General features: G+C 39.4%; 1 protein-coding gene across 12 annotated transcripts in view; it reads left to right on the forward strand.

Moving 5' to 3' along the window:
- msi2b (musashi RNA-binding protein 2b) overlaps positions 1 to 26,413 on the forward strand; it is a 234,964-nt gene that overhangs the window by 176,839 nt on the left and 31,712 nt on the right. For all 12 annotated transcript variants that reach the window (XR_006012873.1, XM_042007574.1, XM_042007575.1 and 9 more), the window contains exons 9-10: positions 11,354 to 11,468; positions 16,593 to 16,667. Coding sequence is in view for 11 of the 12 variants with exons in the window: in XM_042007574.1 (XP_041863508.1) it covers positions 11,354 to 11,468; positions 16,593 to 16,667 (190 nt within the window). In the remaining variant the exon portion in view is untranslated. The remainder of the gene's footprint in view (positions 1 to 11,353; positions 11,469 to 16,592; positions 16,668 to 26,413) is intronic.

The following is a 26,413-nucleotide window of genomic DNA, read 5'->3' on the forward strand; positions in this document are numbered from 1 at the left end:
TTAAAAACACACACCTTATCATAATTTCTCTCTCTGTCTCTCTCACATGCACTCACACACACACACACAACATGCATGACTCACCATAAGTTTTGGTTCTGACTTTAGGAAGAACTTAAGGCCAGTAGCAGATGACCTCAGGGTCTGTGAGGGTTCATAATTTAAAAGGAGGTCAGATAAATAAGAAGGCCAAAGACCATTAAGACATTTATAAACAACCAAAAGAACCGTAAAATTAAGCCTGAAACACACAGGGAGCCAATGCAGCAGTAGGTGCACCAGTGGTGGGGAACCCTGGGTGTCGAGGGCCGCAGTCCTGCAAGTATTGGATGTTTTTCTGCTCCAACACACCTGATTCAAATCAAATTGATATTAATTTCTCATTAATTTAAATCAGGTGTGTTGGTGCAGGAAAACATCTAAAATTTGCTGGGCAAGGGCCAAGGTTCCCCACCACTACGCTAAACAAACATTAACCTCTGTAAAAATAGAGATGCTTATTAAATATTATTTAAAGTAGAAAGTCTCCTGGTACAACTTATTATAGCAACATACTCAACTCAACTCAACTTTATTGTCATTACACAAGTGGAACATTGTCAGTGCTGAGGTGTGTACAGTCAGTCCACTGTTGCCAGTCCAGCTGCCAAAAACATCTGCTCAAGCAGATTTAAAAATTTTAAAAATTATGTTACTGCAGTGTCTACTTTAATAGACAAGGCAATCTTTGGCATTTAGGTTCCAAATGTGTTTGCACATTAAATTCCAGTCACAAAGAGACTTATTTTCTGCATTGTCGTGCATGTACAAAAAACTTTTTTGGGCCATTGAATAAAGGAATATATTATGATTAAGTCTATGCTAAAGTACCCTTTTTAAATTCAGCACTTTGTTGGGGATTCATGCCTAAGACATCTTCTAAGTGAAAAATGACTGTTTGTCTTCAATTTCCTCTGAGGTGGAATAGTGAAGATTTATGATATTGTGTTCTCATCCTCGATCTTGTATCTTGCCAACAACATCAAAGCTGTCTCTAATGCAGCAGTCATTGCATACATCTGACCTGCTGTTGTGTTCCAGCTTACAACAGCAAAAATTACTATTAGTTTATTCAACATTTGCTGCTGGAGGGCTGTGTAGAGTTTAAATTAAGCAGCTGTTAGTCTGGATGGGAGACTTTTGACCACATCAAGCTTCTGACATTTACTAAACACATCTGCCACACGACTGCAAAAGCACTACTCCTGATCTACGTCTAGTTAGACTTTATGAAAAGCACTGGTGAAACCTTGTGAGCCTTTATGGAGTCCCAAAAACCTTCAAAGAAAATCTGAAAATTATTAAGCATACATGGTGTGAAGGGACTGCACCAAGGCCAGTTTTCTGATGCTTTTGTCACCCTTGTACTGCTCCATTTTGACAACACCAACAGTACATTTAATGTTTCTGGATACAGGAAAATAAATATGACCCTCTGATCTTCTGCAAAGTATCAACACCTGGGAATAGCAGAGGGAATAGGATTTATATGTTGAAAGCATTTTTTTAAAACACTGAAGTGTTTTAACTTAGTTACACATCGGAGAGCACTGTTTTTTTTCAGTTTCTGAAGTGCCAGCACAGAAAGTAAAAAATGTCTCCTGTCTTCTTCCTTATGAAGTACTATACAGAAATAGACCTCATCCATCCTCCCTACGAGTGTTATCTGAGATGGTTCGTGAATAATTGATGTGGACAGAAATTCCACCCCACTTGGGAGGGCTGTGGATGTACAGGAACCCCCACCTTCTCTTTGCCCTTCCTCTTGAGAGCTCTGACAGTGTAGTGGGTCAGTGCCCACTATAGATGTGAGTGACTGAACCAGTAAGTGACTTGGTCAGTCACCCTGTGTTCATGAACCACCAAGGCCTCACTCTCAGGAGCATGTTCTATCTGTCACTGTGAATTCTGCCTCATATATAATTAAAAGTATGGCGCTATTTTGCAAGGATCTCATAACCTTTCCCGCCAGCTCCACCAACTTGTACATTTTCTTGCTTTAGCAAATGTGGTGTGTGATAAAAGTATTGACTAGCCCCTTCAGGGCTTCACGTCATTGTTGAAACACCCGTTAGCTACAGCAGCTGCTGTCCTTGTATTAAAACCAGTAAATATTTTGGAGCTAAAATCAATAAGAAAAGGATGGCTTGACAGATTTCAAATACTTTTTTAACACTTCATCACACCTCCACATATACGTGTCTATAGCACACTGCAGTGACAGAGCTCCTTGTGACAGCTGGAGAGAGGTTGTGAATCCTATTTTCTAAAAACAGGAGTACCTTCATCACTCCCCATCCTGCCGTTGTGCATGGACAGCTAATTCCTGATAATACCTTTCAGGTATTAGCTCTGATAAAACAAGCAGTGTGCTGTTAAAATTGACTCATTTGGGGTTTTTTTGTCAAACACGTCAATGTCTTTAATGTGTTATTTTCAATCTTCAGTAGTAGTGACTGATCACAACAGGGGGTAGAAAATTTCTGTTAGCTGTCAATTTCTTACTGTGTCTTCGTGACATGAATAACCAGTTACAGCACTGAAGATGACAATAAGGTCTGACTGTTCAAGCTGCTGACAAAAAGACTAATGTTGGTTGGCATTTATTGAATTTGGAAGGAAACTTTGCATTTTAAACCTTCCCTTATGTTGAATATATCTCTTTTTTGTTTGTTTGTTTTGTTTCTTTTTATATCAGAACCATACTGTACCACAGTTCTTCCCAGCCTTTTTTTTTTTTTTTCCTAAAAGCCCCAGACGGTGCCACCAGACTGTTTTATGTGCTGTGGACGTTGCTGCTTTTCTCCATTTGAATTTTTTCCAACTATGCACTCTAGTTTGCACATTACGGGGGTGTCATTGCTCTGCATGTTGTTTGAGTCTGCGCCCTACATGTGCTTGTTGGTCTCATTGTAAGGGGGAAATGTTGTTTTAATAAAAAAGTCATCAGTCAGCTGTCTGTACAGGGTGGTGGTTTCGGTCATTCAAGGATTGGTTTTTTAGAATAACACAGAAAGATAATTTCTAACAAGATCAGTCATTTTAATACCGCAGATTTTTTTTTTTTTTTTTTTTTTTTTTTGTAGAAATAAACTGACACAGATCATTATCATTGAAAAGTAATGGCAAGATGATATCAACAGGATGAAGCAGGCCACTGTCCAATTTTTTTAGGGCATTTTGTTTCTTATACATCATTCAAACCATATGGAGTGTATCTGATCAGTCCCAACTTCACTGGGTAGATTGACCCCGAACAAGCAGCTCGGGTCATAAAGAACTCTCTGGAGTCTCAGGAAGAACAAGCAGTCCTGCAACAGATGGCTTGGCCCACACACGGCCCTTATCTTCATATCATGAAGCCAGTCTGGAATTACTTGAAGAGACTGAAGCAGCTGGAACAGCCTAAATCCACTAAAGAACTGTGACAAGTTCTTAAAGATGTTTGGAGCAGCCATAACTGCCAAGTACCCTGAAAAACTTTAGTATTGGTACTGGTTTAGAGGCAACCTGTGATCACATTAAATTTTAAGTAGTTTTATTCAGCTAATTTCTATTCATATACTTTTTATTTTTAGGTTTTAGAAAGTTGAATTTTGCAGCAGTAGAAAGATTTTAAACTACCGTTTAGACTCTAAGAGCTCTGATAAGTCAGATTAGTATTCAACACACTGGTTTCTTGACTTCACCTGAGACAGCACTAACGAACTAACCCAAGGACTCCCACGTACTATAACAGTGACACCAAAGTTAAGATAACTAGTCTAAATGGCAGTGTAACTTTATGTTTGCTTAAATGGTGAAGTTAAGTATTTTTCTAATCTGAATTAGTCCAAAATCAGCGTCTCTCGCTGAGATAATGCCAATGCTAAGACCGTGGGCTCTGCTATGTTCAACAAACACTGAATGTTTTGAAAAATAACAGAAAGTGATGTCACCATGCACATACAGGTTTTGCATCTGAAAAAAAAAACTCCACATAAACTACATTACCTGCTGTGATGACAGCTTTAATGTTTATCAGACCTTTTCATGACTACTTTTTCTGCCATTAAAAAACATATCAGAACTTAGTTTGTTGTACATCCTTTTTTTTTTTGTTTTGTGTCCCAGTTAAGATAATGATGAAAAATATTAGTATAGGTATGCAACCATAATTGTGCAAAAGTATGCAAAAAAGAACACTCACACTACTAAAGGCAACCAGCTGAGCTCATTTTGCAACAAAACCACTAAGCAAACACCTGCTCTCTGTACCATTTCAAATAGATTGCAATTTTATCTTAATATTGCATACATTTTAACTCTACCCATATTTCTTTAACATCCTGTTTATTATTAAGGGTGGTTTTGTGACACTCCTCTTCTCTAGGTCAGTAAAGGTAGTAAAAATGCCTCTTTGATTCACTTAATGTGCTCTGAAGTAAGTCTGGGGTACTGATGTGGGCCTTGTTGCAGCACTCGGGTGAACTTGGGTTCTGGGTTTGTCGTGGCCCAGAGATGTCACCTTCATGCTTGTAGACAGCTTCTCAGATTACAATAAACAAGCTGTTATTAGTTTTCTGGGCTACCTGCCTTTTATGGGCTTTGCACTTGTATGAGTCCTCATCATTCTTTTCAAAAATGAATCATAGTGGTTTTTTTTTTCTTTTTTTTTTTTTTTTACCTTGTCCTGTCCAGCATCATAGCAAGCAGAATGATGGTCTGGCTGCTGTGTTGTGCTAAACCAATTTGCTTTGCCAAGGGGCTTTTCATGATACTTAGTATTTTTCTGTGTATTTTTCTTTCTTGTTTTTTTATTGCTAAATTAACATATTAATGCTGGTCTGTGGGGGGAACAGCAATTGAAAGCAATTGCTGTTCAGTCAAAACAGAAAAACTGGACAACCAGCGGTTACACCTGCAATGAAACAGAAAACATTCTATGGCCTCTGCAAGAAAACAAAGCAGACGATCAATGGGAGGACCTATAAAAAGGCAGACAACCGTAAAAAAAAACATGAATAACAACAACAACCAAACCATCAGCAACACAGAAAACAGACATATCTGTTGTTAGTGATTAAACCCACATGGTATGAACTCACGCATATTCTTCAGCACTTCCCATGAGCCTAAATTGGATAAAGCAGTAACAGAAAATGGATGGATCCTGGTGATAGCTATAGATGAAACTTGTCTTTTCTATGGTAAAGAAGATTTGAGTAGAGAAAATGTTAAGTCTTTGGGTTGTTGGAAGTGGCTCATTTCCAAGAGTGCATATTTTTTTTAACAGTTTCTGATTATGAAGTACCTTATAAGGATGTAGGACCACCCTTCAGAGTAGTTTTAGTCCCTCATGGAGTGCTGCCTTACAAGTCCTGGACTGTAAGTAATTGGATGTTTACCCACCATTGAGAAAGAAAAGCTTTGAGGGATGAAGGAAGTAGAAATCCACTTCACACTCTGCTCACCAGGATGTCCCATAAATGCTCGGTGATGTTCAGATCTGCTGATTGAAGAAGTGATGGAGGCCATTTGACGTCAACCTGATGATCATGGTTTCACTTTTGAATGTGTCTCTCAGTGAGCATAGAGACAATATCATGCAATATAAAAGAATGGCAAGAGAACAGAGTGTGCACCACAGGGTGAACATGGCCTTAAAATGACCTCCCATCCCTTACCTTTTATATACTGTAACCACGCAGAGATATCATCAGACATAATGACTCGTGTGAGATTGTTGCCTATTGATGGCATCATTTTGCTTTTTCTGAAACTCCTTATCATCACCATCATACATCTACCTTTACACAGCTGTCCTGATTTTTATACTGACCAACTGTACTAGAGACCAATGTCTTTCAATGGAGACCAAATTTTATAAGAAAAAAAAAGGAATTCTGTTGCCCATCAGGTCTAAATTGTTCTCTAATAAATCATTGTCACATTGTATTTCCACTTTCTAAAATAGTTTTAACTTAGCTCTAAGTTAACCTTTTTTTCTTAGCTGTAATCTCCCCCCACCAGGCCTGACATTGGGCAGTCAGAGCTGTGACAGTCCCTAACTATTCAGTCTGTGTGTTTTGACTGTTCAGCTGAGAGTGGGAGCTGGGGTAAATGAATCACACCGTTTCCTTTCTTCAGTCTGCCAGTCGACTGATGGAATCCATTCTCTGGTGAAGCTAATAGCAGCTGTACACCTCCCCCTCTACACACACACACAGATGCACACCACACCCACAACACTCGTCCCTGAAGGACAGTCACTGCCAGTCCATCCCGCCCACACCTCTCCGTTATACCTACAAGGTTAATATAGATGGGAGATGTATTGAAAAGGTCATAACTGGCGTGCTTCCCACTCTGTATCGTAGCATTTGTAGGTTCAAAACAAAAACAGATGTTAGATTTATTCTTCGTCTGTGGGCTGTTATTACACTGATCAAGTAGCACTCTCTTTGCTGTATGCTCATGTGTTTTTTGTGCCTCATATTTCAATATCAAGCTCTGTTATTAGTTGACAGAGAAGACTAACCTTTTCAGAAAGCCAGCAATCCTGATGTTATAATCAGAACAAGACGAGATAAATTTTCAATTACAGTCAATATTAGGCTATGGACTGACGCCATAACAACACAGATGAGTTTTGATGAATCTGCTGAAGCTTTTTATTGTGTAGACATTTTGCCCCCAATGAACTGGCATTTAGGGAGCCCAAAATCATTTTTTTAAAAACATGTCCCAAGGTGAATAAATTTGAAAACGCCACTTTTTCATTTCCGTGTTTACAACCCATATGGATGTTTTCTGAACCGATGACACCATAGCCCCTCCTCTCCCTTAAACCGCTTACAAAAACCCCACCTACAGCAACAATAAGGGCGGTTTGTTGCATTCATGCTGCAGAAGCTATGTGACCCAAAGCAGATTTTCTACCTTGTTGATTATATACACAAACATCACACAAGTTTATGCCCATGCTCCTTGTTTTATTAGTGTTACAGCACCACTTACAGGCCTGGCATATAGACTACATTGTTTGAACTGGTTTTGTGTGCATACACGCATTTATTGAAACAATTAGATCTTAAACGGACAAAACTTTTTAAGAAGGCAATCAGTTTCATCTCCATGTGGCTGTCGCTCAATCACAACCCAATACCCTCTTAAATTGGCTAACAAACAAACATTGCATCTTAAGGATAAGGACCACTCTCTTAAGGACAACAATGTACACTTTATGGACATATGATTTGAAAGAGGAGTGAAGGAAGCCATTTATGTTTAAAAGGAAAAAAACAACTTTAAACAGAGGAGGTGGCCTGAGGTTTTGTCTGTCTAATACCTACAGTCCAGCCTCGACTCTCCTTCTCAGGCAGTTCAAAACCATTCACACATAGAGTCTTGTGACCAAAACACATCACAGACCAATCCACAGGATAGATGGGTGGGTCAACGACAAGCGTGACTTCAACAGCCCTTATAAATGGCCAAACCACAGCTTTTAATCCAGGAACTACTCACCAGTCAGTTTAGAACTGAAGATGCCTTTTGGGTGACAGGCAAAATGTTTTCAAGAAACAAAAAGAAGTCTAATTACCTTCAATTCAAGCTCTTAGGACTAACAAACATGAGTTAGAAGTCTCCTGGCACTCAATCAGATACTAAGGGTTGGGATATACTGGCTGTTAACAACGCATCTGCACTGGTATCACGACTGCAGTGTGTTCCTAGCGTAGGTTTTACACACTAGGAATGTGCTGCTCGTGTTGACACGAGGTAACGTGTCGCTTGTGCAAGTTGCAATATTGACTTGAACACTAGAGGGCCTCATGCGAAGGAGCATGGACATGAAGTCAGCGGTAAACAAAATGCCAGATAGATTTGAAGAGTGCCCTGTTGGAGCTTGTTTGCAACTACTGGCATCTTTATGATTTTTCCTCATTTTTGCACATCCACAAACACTTGTGTCTGAATATCTGGTAACAGATTGGTAAGCTGCTGTTTATGGAAATACCTCAGAATTGTCTTTTCACTAATTCAGAGTCCAAATAAATAAATATTTCCAAATGCTGTGTACTTCTCCTAGCGGTGACCTCCAGAATCAAGTGTTTTGGCTGCATCGTGCTACTGTCATGCTGCAGCAAGCATAAACAAAGACGGTGCAGAATGTTGACGTGCACGTTTGCATACACAGCAAATATAACCCAGCCCTGACTTAAAGTAACAATTAGAAACCCATTTAAATGTTGTTAGCTTTATGCATGTCATGCAATTAACAGCAATCAGTAAACAAGAGATAAATATAAGTACTAGGTTAACTGGCTGTAAAAGAATACCTCGCTAAAAGGTTTTGGACAGAGGGGGCTGCACTGAACATGTCCGAAACACTAATCTGCAGGTCTAGCAGTGACAACTGCTGTGTAACAAGACAACTACTAATAAAGCTAACAAATAAAACTGAGAAAAGGAATAAAGCAGAACTTTACAGTAATTACACTTTTTATATTGCAGTGTGTTGACTACTTTTAGACTTTACTCACAAAAGCACATTACAAAAGTATGTTTATTATTGAAAAATCTTGTTTGGTAAAAATGTTTACCACAGACTTTTTTTTTCTTCATGCTAGATTTTTCAGTCAGAAGCAGAGAGACATCTGTCCCGTTCTATCATATGCTGGTTTTGGGTCATTGTCTGGTGCTGGTTTGGAGTATTTTATAGTCTTGTTAAACTCTTCTACATGTTGCTTGGAAAAGTTGCATAGAATGAGTTTTCAATGATATGCACTGAAATTCAACCAGTGCAGTTGTTCTATTTGAGCCCTGTCTTAAGGGAAACTTATTAAGGATATTTTTCAATAATTTCAACAATGTATGGACTTTTCTGCCATATTTAGGTGTTGTGCATGAGGAAACTCCTTTAAGAAATGTTGAAACCACATCTGTTAAACTAAGCATACCTTGTCAACACTATGAGGCAGAAATCCACTTTTTCAGCCAACTTGCTTTAAAACCGTACTGGTGTGTTTTAGGCTCTTACATCTCCTGAGTGCTTTTCTAAACTAAATGCTATAACTTTCCTGACAACACAGTCAAGGCAGGTTAATGGAATGTCCCTTTTTTTCCAGCAGGGTAAAGTGTTACTTAAACACCTGCTTTCATCATTTTTAAATTGTATATCATGATACAATACCTTTAACAACATAAGATTACACCAACTTCATAAATTTCAGAGCCCTTGACAAGTGAACCAGGCCATAATTCTGGACAATACTTCTATTAAAACAAGAACCTGGGCAGTCAGTGCTTTTAAGCTGCTCAATAGGCACAAGGTTCAGTCTATAAAACTTTCCACTTGGCCAAATTTGAATATCTGCCCTCACAGTTGCTGAACCTTTTGTAGTTTTTCATTGACAGACTGAATTGTCTGTGTCCTCTATTTTCCTTATTCTCTGTCTTAGCTAACTCTTGAAAGCTCCTGCCTTCCTCCTTCACACACTTCTGTGTGTCTGAAGCAGGTGAACACCCACACACTCACCACCACCACAGATCGTGACTTCTGACTGGGTTTGAATCCATGACAAGGAGCCCTCGCTCTGAATATCAAAGACCCGTATCTGAGAGCATGTAGGCATGACTCACACCCTGCTCTGTCTTACTCCCAGCAGGCTACCTGAGCGTCCAACTTGCTAGATGTGGCAGGGGTTACTGGAGGACGCTGATCAGACAGTGCCATGTCTGCAGTGTGGGCGGAACTCGACTGAATTTGCCACCCAACCATGTGAACATATGAAAATCCCAGCAGTGTGCTGAGATTTCTAACACACCCATTTGTCGCTCCTACTTTCATGCCGGGTGGGTGGAGTGGAGGGGGGCCTTTTTCTGACGATAAGAGTGACTGTGCTCTCTTCAGCACAATGTCAAACCATACCAGGCAACCAGGCGAGCAGGGAGGGCAGAGTAGCTGTGACAGCTACAAAGTGGCTGAGGGAACTGTGTACTTTAGTTGATCTGCTTCAAATAAAAGGGCTGCTAACAGCAACAAATCACAGCTTTGCAACGCAGCAACTTTCCTTCTGTGTTGGAAACCTTTTTCATTAGTGTTTCTTTTTTACATGTCTTGCTCTCTGCTGGACTTTGTGTACACAGCTTGTTACATTATCGATTCAGCACACAAGCCTCTCGAGGCTTTAAGTTTTTCTTCAGTTTGGCAACTTGCAGTAGCATGTTGTGTCTGCCACTCTGCATATATGAGTATGCGTGTGAATAGTAATGTTTACCACTGGTCTGTCAGAGTTGCAAGCCTATTTGTATGGGTGCCAGGCTATAGCTTGGTAGAGGTGTACGCTGCACTGGCGCAGTTGCCTGTCTTGTGTTGTGCAGCAGGCCAGGATGACATGTGAATCGCAGCAGCCGAGAAAGCCCTGCTTAAGTGGAGGCGGTAGGGAGATGCAGGCAAGAGCCAGGAGGCAAACAGACAAACAGATGGACAGGCTGATGCCAAGCAGGCAGTGGAGCAAATAGATTGTGCAGCGTGGTGAACGAACTCAGCCTACCAAAGAACAACCAACAGACACAAGACCATGCCACCCTTGTCAGCCGCTTGTGCTTCTCTGTAATTCCTAGTGATAGGATAGAAACATGGTAAATAGGACTCTCATCTTCCTCCCTATGTGTTATGTGGGAGGAGTGGATGTCAGTTTTGAAAGATGGGAAATGAATAAACCTGTATGTGTTAGAACTAAAGTGAGAGAAATAGATGCAGGAAAGAGATGAATGCTACAGGTGGAATTGGACTGTGGGACACCAGGGACTTTAGCCCAGTAAAAAAGACACTTTTTCAACTTCACACCTAACAATATTTTAATAAAGTGAAGCAAATTATTTTTTCAAATGCTCTTACTGTACAAGGGATGAGGCTGTCATTCTGGAAATGGCACTGGAGAACAGAGCTTCTTGATATCTCAAAAACTCTTAGAAAGTATTTAGCTTGTATTTCCCTGAGGCTTTGGACACATGCCCTCTGGAACAATAACCTTTGCTTTAATGCAGAAGGAGCATGATTGTAAGTTTCCCTTCGAGACCTTCCTCTAAAACACGAGGTGCTCAGATTGACTCAGTCTTTGTTTTTATTTTTTTTTTTTCTTCCCCTCTTTATGGAAAACATGTAGCTGTGTGCAAGTCAAATAGAAAACCACTTTAAAGAGCTGAGACAGCCCTGTCAGATGTGTCCAGTTGTGTTGCTTTGCAATCTAATGGTTTGTCTTCATGTGTGTTTGTGTGTGTGTACATGTGCATATTGTGTGTGTTTGTTCGTCCGTCTACATAGGTAGAATGTAAGAAGGCCCAGCCCAAGGAGGTGATGTTCCCACCAGGTACTCGAGGGCGAGCCAGGGGTCTGCCCTACACCATGGATGCCTTCATGCTGGGGATGGGCATGTTGAGTGAGTTACACACAGCATTTAAATAAAACATATACAGCTGTAAGCATCGCTGAAAGACATCTTGTCAAGCCACAGCTGATAAATATTCATATTTAAAGAGACACTTTTTAAAATTTGTTTAAAGTGTGAGAAATTCACACCATTCAGTCATCAATTTCTACCTGCTAAAAAAAAAAAAAAAAAACTGAATCAAAAACAACCTGTGCAAACTCTTGTCTTGAAAGCCCCATTAGGTGGGCGCTGCCCCTAATTAGGCTGCTTCAAGGTGTGCCACCAGTGGCCTCTCTGGTCTATTTCTGGTTGAGTCTGGTACAGGCAGCCCCTGGGCATATAGGAGCAGACCAGCACATTAGCAGGCTAAATGAAGAGGAAAATTGGTGTAATGTCATATTAAGGATTCATCACTGTGCCCCCCTTAATGGGTAATGAAGGGGACACACATGTCAGAGAGGGATCTCATCTACAGAGACCTCAGCTGCTGGCCCACCCCTCTTCATTACCATCGAGCCCATGCCTGTGTCCCTTTTTATTTAACACTATTGCACTCTCCCTCCCTGCCCCCTTACTCACCCTCTATCTATTTGACTGTCTATCTATCTGTGTGGTTATGTATCTAGCTATCTATTTGTCACTCACATCCCATATGCATATAATTTGATTGTATGGAAAAAAATCAGATGGATTTACCATCACTTAAAAGATTTTTGCAAAAGAGGTACTCATTTTGCCCTGTGAGTATCCTCTCCCCCTCCTTTTAGAAGCAGGTGCATGCAAAGCCATCACTTTCATTGCATAATCTCATGTATGAAGCAGTTTTAAAATTTACTGTTAATATTTAATTATGAAGTTGTCCAATTATTTTCAACAAAAAAATGGAAAGGGAATTAAAATGGCTGTGTACTGTAAACATCAGTCTATATATTCCTCTATTCTTTTATCTACATAAAGTTGCTTAAGCTGTCAGGTTTACTGCAGCTTGACCTTTCTATCAGACTGATTATACAGTTGCTGGTTGTAAAAGTGTTGATAAGTTTGGCTAAGTGCATCTGTCAACTCCATCTAACCCATTCCCTGTTCCATCTCATCTGTTAGAAGTATTTAACAAGCACAGTGAACTTTTCAGAACTTATTACAGACTAATGTGTCTGCGAAGAGGAGAGCACTCTTCCTCTCCATTGGGACACGGCAGGCAGGAAGGCAGTGATGTGCTCATGTGAGAATATTAACACCCAACTTGTTTGGAGACGCTCTTATCTAAATGAAATTGGAACAAGGACAGCGAAACATTCCTTTATATAATTTGCATTTGGAAAAAGGGACCCTAGGCTCATTATTTAAGAAAGTGTAAGCTCCTTTTGTGCCAAATCTCATTAAAGCCATCCCTAGCTCCTTTGTTTACTGCCTCTAATCGAGGCATTTATCTTTATTGTGTTGTGCCGATGTATGTTTGCTGAAATTAATACACATTTGAGCCTGGGCGAGGTATGGGTGTACCAGATGGATAATTGATTTTAAAGTGACTCAGAACTGTTGAGCCATAAAATAGGTACATTAGCATGCATATTAATAAGGCAAATAAGAGCACTAAGAGGCTACCACAAGGCCAGGCACAATAGCAGGCCTCATTTAGTAAAATAGAAGGAGAGGCAGCAAGTTATCTTCTGCCTTCTTTGTCTTTCGTTATTCCCCCCACTATTTTCTTCCAGACTGTTTGTTCATACTAAAAATTTTATTAAGCAATGGATCATCTTGCATGCATTTCAAAACCCTGACACTTCACTTTGCTTCCATCTCCTTTGATAATCTGCACAGATCTGGTAATCGAGTAATGTGTAACCTGTTGTAAAGCAGTGCATCAGAAAAGAAAAATGGGTTTTCCATCTTCTAAAATGTTGAAATAAGTAAAAATGAGAAGCTGTGGTATCTAAGCCAACAATTTCAGTCAGGTGTTTACTCTGTTTGAAAGTAAGACAGTATCAAACACATAATATCCAATACTTTACTGCCTGTGATAGCTTTTTATTGTATTGTATCACAGTTCTTTTCAGACCAAACAAACAATGAGGGGTTTTGTGAGAGCTATCCATCTGTAGCTTCCTAGTGATGACTTCTCATCATCAGATGATGAGAACTGTTATTTCTGGCGTAGCCTCTGTCCTACTTCGCCCGTACCGGGTTAAGGTTCCCCTCAGCGCCTCTCTGAGTTGAAATTTCGTTTTGTCTGCGAGACAGGGTCTGGCTCAGGCATTTTCCCATTGGGTCAGGAATAAATTGAACTTTTTCATGGACAGCAAACACTGATTAGATATTTATGACCAAGGTCAACCTTTCTGATTCCAGCTGGCACGAGCTCTGAAGCATACAGAACAGCACATCAGCACACATGCTCGTACACGCACGTAGACTATGCTCATGCCCAAGAACACGCACGCATGTAAAATATACTTTGAAGCCTTCATGGTGCAGACACATGCATGCAAGTGCGTACCATTTATGCAATCTTTGGACAGTTTTAAAAGAAATATTACAGCTCCAAACAAGGAGTCTATGGCAGTAGATGCATCATTATATAAATTTTATTTGAGAAAAGATATTTAGTTCTTACCTAAGAACTAATCCAACATACGAGGTTTAAAGACATAGGGGAAAAAATTCATAGTTTGGTTATCAAAACACTAGTGATTATGAGACAGGGTCTCAGAAGACTGTGAATGAATATGGTCAAATGGTTTATCAAACAAAATATTGTTTGGGGATTGCAGTATTTGTACTACACAATAGCAGTAAAAGATTCAGAGAATCTGATCAAATCTTTGTACTAGAGGAAGCATTAAAAACAGACACTATTCCTGTCATCAAAAGTCTATAAGCACACTATTTAATAACTATAATTCAAGAAGGTATAGGGGGAACATGAATGTAGATCATTGGTAGCTTGCATATTTGTGAAGGCACTAAACCAAAAAAGACCAAAAATCAATGAGTTGCGGTGCTATTATTTCATTATAAAGCATCACCTGCGGAGCTTCTAAACACTTAACTATTAAGTAGCTGAAATTCTATATCAAATCCAAATTGTGAAAATAATTTGTTTCCAAATCTACAGCAATTTGTCTCTTCAGCTCTTTCAAGATGTTTTCTAAAACCGAGGCAGTGTTTCAAAACAGCTGCATAAAGATCTGATGGTCTTCTCCAAAGCTTCTCCACAGACGCTGGTCTGAAAAGGTCAAAAGAAGCAGTGAAGGGGCACGTTACACCTGTCCTCACTATTTTGAAAGTTTTCAACAACCGAGTTTGAGCTTGGACTGTCTATACCTGTGTACGTTATAGCTTTTGGAACACAGGTATAGACAGGCCAAGCTCAATTCATACGGTAATGTAAATGCATCCACTTTATCCTGTTAGGACATAGCTAACGAGAAGTGAGAACAAATGAGCCTAAACAAGGTTAAATGTCCATTTCTGAGGTGTAGATTTTAAACGTTTAAGACATTTTAAAGACTTACCAAAGCTAACTCTCATGGTTCATTCCTAGCTAAAATACCTCAATTTATTCCAGATTTATCTTTGGCATAACAAGAGAGAGCAAATAAAGGCTTAAACATATACCATAATTAAGAAAATAATCATCTTTATATTAACTTTGATGGCGCTCCAATATACAGGGACTTACGTTTAAGCTCAGTAACTCATCCTATTTGCTCCTCTCAAATCTTCTGTTCTGTCTGTCTCCAGCTTTCAGCTGCCTGCTCACACAGACCCTGTTATCAATATGTTGTCCACAGCTGCTTTTGTCTGAAAGCTGTCCAGCTAATTAACTGGTCTGTAATAGTAATAAAGACCATGACAGCAGATGAACAATACATCTGCTACTCTTAAATATTTCAAATGTCTTGGGATTCTCTTTTGGCCTCATTGTAATGCTTCATTCACCCAGGGAATTACCACCAAAACCACTGACTTTGGTTTACAGGTGACACAGGTTTTTTTACTCTGTAACTGTAATAACCTGCTAATGTGGTCATAATGTACCTACCTACTCATATGGCTCTGGCCACACTTAAGAGAACTGATTAAGACAAAATGTGTGATTTAAATTAAATTTAAATTACTGGTAACCCCTTGTTTCAACCAGTAAAACCAAGCAACAAAAAGTCAGTGTTTCAGTTGAACATATTTAAACGTGAACCTTCCTGCAATGGAAAAGACACCCAGAGCATAAACAAGTAATGTTACCTCTTGGTGCCTACTATAAAATGTCATTACATGGTGCTATAAAGATTCCTGAGAACTTCCATTTAACAAAAGAGTAAAAATGAACTTGACACTTAGAAATCAAGAGCAGCAGTATTTATGCTTTGCTTTCCAACCATGTGGAAAATTTGACTCCCAATACCCAGCCACACTAAAGGTGTTAACAAAATTTACATGAAGGATGTATAAATATAAAAAAATCCCGTTGATTTACTTCTCTGAAGCCCCTGTTGATCTGCTGGTTTCATGTGTTAAAATAAAACAAGTCGTATAATAGTTGAATTTTAAATCATATCTTCCTCACTTGAAAGAGCAATCTTTTATAGTGTGTAATCTAGTTTTATAGTTGTGGTCATTATTCTTCTAAGTTATAAAGAGATTTTACTGACTGAATTAATCACCAAGATCTCGGACAGCGATACTAAACAAAGTCTTTTAGGAAAGACAACAAAGGCAGCAAGAATAGGATTAGAGTTTAGTACAATTGTGACAGCTTGGCATTGACTGAAGGTGGTGCTTGTAGTTAAACTCAACACACGGGGAATGTTTTTCAGTTGACAATCTACCATTAACATTATGGGCTGTAAATACATGCTGCTTCTTTATTAGGTTTGAAGCACAGAAATAAATCTCTTCTTGCTTGTTGCAGCCCTAGAAAATGTTATTGTCTTTATTGTTTTAGGCTTGCATTTGATGTGAATGTTGTAGTTTTATCATCAAGGGGTAATGTGAGAGATGAGTAAGACTTTAAAGGTAATTCCATCAAGATTTCTTTCCTCTTACAAGTGGCGTTTAGAAGCAGCTGTCTTACAATACATAAATTCTTTTCAGTTTCTTCAACCTTCATTTAATCTTTTGTCTTTATCCAAGGTTACCCTAATATTGTGGCAACGTATGGCCGTGGATACACTGGATTCGCACCCAGCTACAGCTACCAGTTCCCTGGTGAGTTAAAGACTTTCTTAAAATATCTGTTGTATCTGATTTCTGCTTTGCTTTTTGAAGCAGCACAATCAGACACACATGTAGAAACACCCACACACACCTCAATCCACATACATAAATCTTCATCAATATACATGCCGGTCAGCAAATAATCTGCAGGGTTATAAGTATGCTACGTGTGGGGATTTCTCAACCAGGGTTTGAAAGCTGACATATAGTGAAGTAAATTGCCTACTCTCTTTTATCCCGCACTTGAACAGTACCATGACCAAACGTCTGAAATAGTGGCAGTTCTTCGTCTTCAACAGCCCAATGTATGCAAATTCATCTGTGGAGAGGCGGAAAAAATAAGCAGTTCTTTGTGTAGGCAGATTTTTAAATGTGGTACTTATAATGGAAAATAAAGTCATTTTCTGCATTAAAAGTGTTGAGTCAGAGTGGCGGGCACTTTGATGGAAGTCCAAATGGGAGGCATGCAGTCTGGAGGTGAGCAGCTGTACCTGCATGCTGCATGACGGCCTCTGGCTCTGCGGTTCTTCACTTACAGACATCCTGTCAATTTCACGCTTTATTTAGGGACCTTACTCTTACTTTGTTTGCCATACCAAACATCATTCCTTCCACTGATAAGCTGGAATGAAAAATATCTGACAGAAACTGGGATCTCTGTAATATCTTTGTGAAATAGATTCAGAAATGGTAAGACAGGAGTTCCAGCTGTGACCACCTGCAGATCAAGCATATGCTAGTTTCATACTTGACCCCAACATTATGTGACAGTAGAGAGGAGGAATACCACCCGCTTTGCTTGTCTATGCAGGCATGTAAAAGTGCAGGTCTGTCCTTTAATTATGACTATGCTTTTTACCTTTGTGTGCTTCATACATCTTAAATGATATTTAAGATTTACCCATATGAGTATTCATCAGCACTAAATTTATGAATTATATCAGCAAAATGAGAGACATGGGATGGATTTTAAAAAGAAGAAATTCATGTTTATTCTGTATTAATAGCTCTAGTTAAACATGGATTTTTGAAATGTTGGCTATTTACAACTAATTAAGGGATATCACCTTCCCGGAGGAAGAATGTATGATCCTGTCCATGTTTAACTCAATTTAAAGAGTTTGATAAAGCTGTATGATTAAAGCAGCCTCCTCAGGGCTTGCTCAACTCTTGACAGGTAATTGGAAATTTTAATGTATGAATCAAACTCCTTGAATAAATTAAATAACCCCAGGCCAGATATTGACTAGTGTCTTTGCTTAGGAAGATGTGGGAAGCATCCTCAATTTAAGATCAAAAGCTTTTTCTCACTGTACACAGCCTCGCTGAAACACTCCTATAAATAAATGGAGCTGGGACCGAGCAGGCAAGATCCAAGAGGCATAAATTGTGGGCTGCCTTTCAAAGCTTTTTTACACCCAGTAAACCTCAGGGGTCCACTGTTAACAGGAAAAAAAGTGGTTAGGCAATTGTTCAATTGTCAAGATAAAACAGTGATAAAACATTGATCAGTGATGAAACACTGAATTAAGTACAAAAACTCAATAAAACCCACACAGAGAAAGAGAAATCAAAGTTGACATCTCTGCAGCTGAAACAGAGAACAAAACAGAACCTGAAACAAAGAAGAAAGATGCACAACCTGAGTAAAAGATGGGTGAAAGCTGCATTCAGTGCAGCCAGCCAGACGGAGCAGACGCCAGCTCAGCAGCTTATAAACAGCCTGTAAAACTGCTGTTCAATCCACCATTGATCAGAAAATGTATTTTATATTGATCCCATGCAATATGTTTAAGTCTATATTTGTTAGCCATGAGTTGTTTGCAAAATGATTCCATCACTGTACAAAAATCCTTCAAATGTAATGTCCTTTTAAGCTTTTGTATTTTATCTATATAGTAAAAAGCGACCATTTGCCAGTCAGAGGGTCGGTAGGTACATCTCCTGGCTTCCACAAACCCCATGTCAAAGTGTTCTAAGGCAACATAATGAACTCCAAGCTGCCTTAAGTGAGTGAATGTGTATGATAAACAGAAGGTACTGTGTAGCCTGTAATACTTCATAGATTTAGAAGTGACTCTTAAAATTTAAAATCTCTTGTTTATTTATTTACTTACTTACTTACTTACTTACCCATTAACAAAAAGTTATAATGCATATTTAAACAACAGAGCCATCAAAACTATAATCACAAACTACTTAAAGGCATCAGACCTATAAAATTATGGCAGCAGTCATTATAAATAGAAGTAACAATGATTTATAACATTCATAACATGTTAACATTGCGAAAGCCAGATGTTCCTGCATCAAGGATGTTTTTAAATGGGGTTGAAAGAATGCCAAAAATAGCTTTGTATATAAGATAAGACAAATCATCCCATCCAGGATCACAATATACAGTAGTGACTTAGATTTTCAAGGTTTGTGACAAACCTGAATGCTCTGTGGTAGACTGTATCCAGGGCTTTTTGGTATTTAATATTGTATATTAATTAAATCACTATAATCTAGAAGACATTAAAAATGTCAGCTGCAAGACTCTTTGTGGCCGCAAAAGAAAGAAAAAACTTGATTCTAAAAGGGAAAAAATCCCTGGTTAAAACTAATAAGAGTGGTAAGAGAAGGAATATGCAATGATGAGATCACATTTATAATAATGTTATAATACATGAGAAAATAAAGAACAATGGACTTTTCACTTTCACATAGGGAGTCATTTTTACTTGGATTGATTGGGTCTACTGTAAAATTAAGACTAAACTTCTTTCCACTAGCAAGACTCACATGACGTCTCCACAGAGGTGCCATAGACACATAACACATCTTCTGACTACAAAGAGCAATAATCAAGTGGTTTGCAGAGTATTGACTGCAGATTTTGTGGCATAAAAAATGCAAAAAGGTTTCAGCAAATGTTTTATGAGGCATCTTGTCTGCATACAGTTCAGTTTAACAAAAAAGACTGAAATTAAACTAGATAATTTTTTACAGAAAGGTAGTTCAGGTTAGTACAACTAGAAAATTAGCTGTAATTTACTGTAAAAAATTTATTAACAATTTATTTTTAATTCAATTTGAAATGTACACAAAAAAACTACAGTAACCTCTGTGTATGTTACGTTTGTCCCAATTTTTTAAGCTTTTACTCTACTAATTTTTTAGTTTTTTTTTAAGCAGAGAAAAGCTTCGATTAAGACAATTTCTCTGATTTTGTGCTGTTTTTAAATTCGAAGCTCAATTTAACATGTAGTGTTGCAAATTACACCCTGTTTACCTTGCGGCTGCATAATTTGAACATAATGCCTGAACCTCACTTTGATTTAGACTTAATTTCAGACACATCACTGTCTGCATCTTGTGACAATCAGAAGAGCAGCTCTATTTACAGTTACTTTTGAATTTCAAATGGTAAGGGGGTGCAACACATTATGAGTATCCCAAGATAAAATTTTTATGTTTTTCTGTTAATCAGAAACATTATTTATGGGAGTGAAAAATGTCTTGTTTCCACTGCTTGATGCCAAGTTTGTTGGTAGAGCTTGTGTTATGTTGAGGCATACTGTGTTTATGTTGATAAAGAGTTTAAATGCAAAGCATAAGTAGTGTCAAAAGCAGGATGAGGGTACTGGTATGTATTATGATACTCAAGTCTTGTCTTGTTCCAATTTAGTATATAATTGTAAACATCAGAGCTGTGTAAGATGACAAGCCTGGACCTGTGCTGAGACTGTTTTTAACTCATATTAGCTTTGGTCCCTCACATTAGACTCATCTTGTTGCTATCATCTGACAGTTTTGGACTACAAATGCTGAGACTGACGACTTTCTCCAGTTATAGATTTTTCAGCCTATTAAACAACCTCACTTAGAACTGAGTGTTTGCTTTTCCCATGAATTCTTTGCATACCCTCATAGCAAGCTTCCACAAAAATGTAGTGCTATCTAGACTTATTCAAATATTTGCATAATTCAAGTTAATGTCTGAAAATGTGAATGTGTTAGTTAACAACACACTAAACCTAACACAATGAATGTCAGCAGGCTCATTAATAAACACACTTTTAATCAGAGGTTCATTCCCCTCCTGGGTGTTGAAGAATCTGCACCATGAATGCTAACTGAGAGAATGTGTGGTTTGCACTTTGACTGAACCGGCGCCTGAACAGCTGCTGCACTCTTCTAATCATCAGCTAGATCCAGTCATAAATATGCTGTCATACAGACATACAGTAACATTTCAAGCACCGCAGTAACATAGATAGCTTTGGAGTTGTGTCAGAGTGGTAAATATCTGAATGCAGTAATCAGTATCAATCCTTGGATGCCAGTTAACTATTTTGACTTAGTATTTAGCCTTCAAACCCACACATAGCTGTCATGGAGCAGTACTCTATAGAAGAAGTAAATGTAGCCACTATGATGGCACCCGTCAAATACGTAAAGAGTACCGAGGTGTGAATATCAAAGTTTGGTACCAGCACTACTACTGTACAAGTCACTACCTTGATGTTTTTAGAAAAAGGTAGAGCTTCTCAAGCTTAATTCTATGAAAATAATCTATTAAGGTCTGATAGCTTCTTAATCATGACAGCCAGAAAATTTCTCAGGAGTTAATTTAACTAATATATTTGAATATATTTTGTAATAAAAATGTATTGATGTAACTCGTTCATGATACAAGCTTTGAATTAGGGCCTATTGGAGGTAGAAATGTTGTGGAGACAGTGTCTAGAGACTGTCAGGGATATTTGACCTCAGACCCTCTAGTGATAACAATTTCTTATATATAGTGAATTCCAAACTAACAAATTAATTAGCATCCTAGTGGATGTTAATATAACATGATGTGAAACCATTTTAAACTGGCGTTATTGTATTTAATCAAAAATGCAACCAAAAAGTTCCTGCAGCACATTTTTCTGGTCATACATGAAACAGCAAATCAAGTTATTTATAGGCACCATTCGTTTCACAAAATCCCAGCTTTATCAGCGGGTTACTTAAAACTGTCGCTCAGAAATGTCCACATTCTTCTAAAAAAATATAAACTAAGACTTTGCTGTGAATAATGTTGAACGTCCTGGACGGCAGCAGGCTCAGGAATCAAAGCAGGAAAATTAAGCACACCACAGCCATGCTGAGCGTTACTTAAATAATCAGACTTCAGAGCTAACTTTTATTTGACTACAAAAAGCAAGTTAAAATTCAAATTGCCACTGAATTAAAATGAGGTACAAAAGGCTTTCACTTCCATTCTATCAGAGATTAAAGAGTGCTCTATTCCACAGATGTTACTCAGTTAAAAGTAGTTTGACGGTGATGAATTTCAGATGGCTTGAAAAGCAGAAAATGCCACAGTTTGAATTAAAATCTTCTCCTCTTGTTGAATAGTAAAGGTGAGAGGTGTATGCATTTTGTTTTGAAAGTGCAAGAACAAATCAGCCTTCATTTTACTCCAAATATATCACCATCTCTTTTTTTTTCATCTCAGGAGAGATTACAAAATGCATCATGATTACCTGTGGAGATCTAACTTACAGTAGGAAAATGGTTATGCTGTAACAGTAGGATGCCATTTTTTCCTCCAGCTTAGGAGCAAAAATCACAGCTGTGAGTATAGCTGAAAACAGAGAAAGCAGGAGCTGACAATGCATGAGGGACATTACTGTACATTATTCTCATTTTTATGCAACAGTCTTATTAGCATTATCCTGCTGATAAATGCACTATTGTATTATTCAGCTTGTGGCGCCCAAGGGAATATCCCTGAAGATGTGCTGCATTTTAGCCAGGTGTCTGGTTTGGAGGACTTCACTTGATTAAGGGATTTGAAGCTACATTTATTGTAATATACTGTCTAATCACAGCTACAGTACATTGAACTGCTGTTTACTTGTCTTAGATTTAATCTAGACTAAGATGGTATACAGCGAAAGATCCTTGTGTGTACTGTGCATAATAAAAATGCAAATGCCAGATAGGAAACGCTATAGCAATAAGCGCAAGTTAAGCATATGCACTGTAGTTTGTGTACAGTGTCTTTTCTCTCAGCAATGACAGCAAATAAAGCAGAATTATGAAGAGGTTTAAGAATGGTACCATGCTCTATTGTAACTATACTGTGTGCATGAATAAGAAGCTTGTCTGAGGAAAATGTAATTAAAAAAAGAAAATGTGGTGTGCATATGTGCATTATGCATGTGAATAAGGTGTAGGAGTGAACATGAAAAGCAGGGACACACCCCTCATACATTCATATTGCACTTTCTATTGTTAACCAGTCTTGTATCAGTTTCTTTTATTCAACACACATGAGTGCACAACTGAATGTGCACACACAGAAATGTTGTATTCATACAAAGACTGCAATTCAGGAGCTGCATATGGAGGGAAGAGGCGGAGAGAGTTTACCGAGAGCTTTTCTTCTCCCTCCCATCTTCCTGTGCGACTCTCTGCCTCCACAGCCGTGCCCTCGGAGCCTCCCCTGGCATAAATGACCATTATGGCTCCATTAAGGCTGCTGCTAGGAGGTCATTATGCTACACTGAAAAAAACAGGGATGAAGATGTTAGTGGGGTCCCATCAGGGCAGAAGCACAGACTGAGTGAAAGACAAAACAGTAAGTCATTCAGCTACTTCAGATGTCTTGACAGACAAACAGCAATTCAAGTCCAGTGAGTCAGCCTGTTAAGAAGTAAAAGACCGGAGGTGGAGATAATTAGGGAGGAGAAGGGGCACAGTAAGAGCAACAAGAGGTGTAATGTAGACAGGGCTGTGGGTAATTCTGGGTTACCAGTTTCCTTAGCACTGATGAAATAAACTTTCCAAGAAAATATTGCCTGTTGTGTTTCATCCTCACAACACATTATACTGACCAGTATTTGTTGTAGGTTTGCTGTAGTTGTTGGTTTGGTCTTCTGTCTTGTCTTGTTGCCTTATCTCTTTGTTCTCATCTTTGTCGACCTCATTCCCTTGCAGATGGGTGATATAGCACCTTAGTACCCTCCTTCCCTCTGTGTTCAGTGTCTCCATCTCCATCAACCGGCTTTGCCCGAGACAGAACGGCACACTCCATCTCACCCAACTGACAGAAAACATCATTTCAAAAGCCTTAAAACAGGGTGAAGTTGATTTGTCTTTCTAGGTGAAAGTAAACAGATCTTCAGCCCAGTAGGTGGTTCTGGATTCCACTGTGTCTGTTGCTAACTCAATAAGGGAAACTTTTAGGTGCCTTGATTGGCTATGAGACTGCCCCAATAAATAGAAACTATGTTTGCTTAAGTTTGTTTAACTTTGATTCTAAAGTTTATTCAGAGAAATAAATAAAGTTAAGCTTTCCAAAGGGGGAAAAATAGAAACAAGATTCATGTCTGACCATTGAGACAGAAATGTGCCCCATACATCTGTAAATAATAGTGATAAGAAAGCTACTGACCTGTTGGCCTTCCTTTCTCTATAGGAGAAGCATACAAAGGTACAAGTAGCAGTTGCCTTCTCAGCAGGTGGCACACATGGAGGGAGAAATGCTGACCTGTGCAATTGAGATGATGGCGGCTACCTCTGAGGGTGAATGCCCCTATAAACTGGAGCAGAGCCAACGTAGCATATAATAAATGCACCAGAGGTCACGCTCAGGCATTGGCCTGAAATACCAGCTACCCTCCTGGAGTTTAGCAACTGTCTGCTGCTAGGAGATAGAAATATAGTGAGATGGATGATATGGTAGTGTAAAGCTGTGAAGCTTTGAAGTGCATTTAGGAGGCGAGGAGTGAAGAGGTAAGGTGGCTTTTTGGTGATATAGCGGCATCCTGTGTATCCTAAAGATCAATGAGGTCTTGGTGGATTTTGGTAGCTCTTTGCTTTGTGTTTTGTCTCATCTTACGAAATGTCTGTCATATAATGTATTTTTAAGTCACATGCTGAAAGAGAAAGTCAGGTGGCTCAAACTGGTTTTCAAAATAAAATAGTCATTTTAATGTTAGACCTAGAGTGCCAGTAATTAAAAGTGCAGATGTTTTGTAAACTTTCTGTCCAATGAGATTCCGTTCTTGTTAGCTATAGTTAATTACTCTTTGTGTGGACGATAATGTGGGTTGGGACATCATTATCAGCAGATCTAAAACCCTTTAAGTATTCAGACATTTTCCGTTCACTGCACATCTTGGTCACAGTAGCTTAGCAGGTATAGAGAATTGCCGGCCTGAGGCTGAATCTTACTTGTGTTATGGGTTCATGCAACATCGTCCTCTATAAGATAGATCCCACTGTTTGTGTCTTTATGGCACTCATGAGACATCAGCACATGCAGCTTTCTACCAGTAGAACAGGTTTCTATTGATTTCAAGTTGCACAGCAGATTGTTCCCTAGATCTTGTGACCATTTCTCTGCAAGCTGGGTGAGCTGTGACCCCAGCAAGTGGTCCCACAGGCCAGAGTGAGTGCTACAGGGCTGGAAGCAGATGGCCCTCCTGATGCCACACTGACTCACAGATTGGCTTTAATTGCCAAGGCTGATCATTAGCCCAATGCGTCTGTGGAGGCCTGGCTACTCCATGAGTCGCAGGCCTTAAAATAGGGCCTGACGATGAACATTGTGATGTCACACACTTGAACGACCATGCGCAATGCATCCTGCTCCCGCACACTTGGACACTCAGACGTGCACACAAACCAGACACAATCGAAGGCTCTTTAAGGTTCCATGTAAAAGGAAAGCAGGGACTACCAGGGATGTCTCTCTGCTCTCCTGTCTGCTTCTCTGACTCACTCTCTCCATCGCAATGCTGCCTGCACACACACACATACACGTCACACATACAGACTCTCTGAGCTCCCTGGGCCATGACTCCATTCCCAGTGACAGCAGTGAGTGTTCTGCTGTGACGTCAGTGGACAGCACTGTATGTCATGCTCTGTCTACTTCTGTGTGCGGTCATTAATCCGCACTGCTTCTACATCAGCTTTGTTCTCCATTAACTACTCTCTGTTTTATGTACTTGTGCTTTTCTGTCAGAGGTAGACATTAGTTGATGGATTCAGCATGTCCTTCAGCACTTCACAGCAGCACCAGTAGTTTTGTTTATGTATCTTTTGCGATGTTGTTTTACCTGTCTGTGTAAATGAAACATGTACTGATGCAGACAGGTCGCATGCTTACATCCAGACAGATCACAGGTCACATGCACTGCACGTGCATCTCCTTTGGTGCACCTGTCTTTGCAAAACTATCTGCTAGTCTCTTATACAGACAACACTGAGGTGGAAGACAAGCTCACCTCATTTACCCAGGTTTTAACTCACCATAGGACAGCAGACACATCCTCACACACTGAGGCAGGCAGACTGTGGCCATGGAGACCCACAGTCTAGGTTCCTGTGGCGGGGAAGATGAGCTGCTGTAAGAGGCAGAGTGGCAACGCTAAAGCTCATTATGTCCCAGCAGCTGAGCTGCTGGTCTAGAAATGAAACTTGAGCCATCCTGCTATGTACATGGCTGCCACCTTTGGACACTGCTGGAGACCAGCTGCAGATCAGAGGAAGAGCACAGACAGAGCGGCAGAAGAGGACAATATGTGCATCTGTGAGACCATGCTCTGTGTCTGCTGCTTGTTGTTTTGATGCCACCCACTGTTTGAGAGCTCCATACCCAGTGAGTTGGTTACTTGCTCGGACTCTACTTGGCTGCTCTCACCATCCCCGCTGTCCTCTCATCCTCCCCTCCTGTTTACAGGACT

Source organism: Melanotaenia boesemani, chromosome 15 (assembly GCF_017639745.1).
Source record: "Melanotaenia boesemani isolate fMelBoe1 chromosome 15, fMelBoe1.pri, whole genome shotgun sequence".
In the NCBI taxonomy this organism is placed as follows: domain Eukaryota; kingdom Metazoa; phylum Chordata; class Actinopteri; order Atheriniformes; family Melanotaeniidae; genus Melanotaenia; species Melanotaenia boesemani.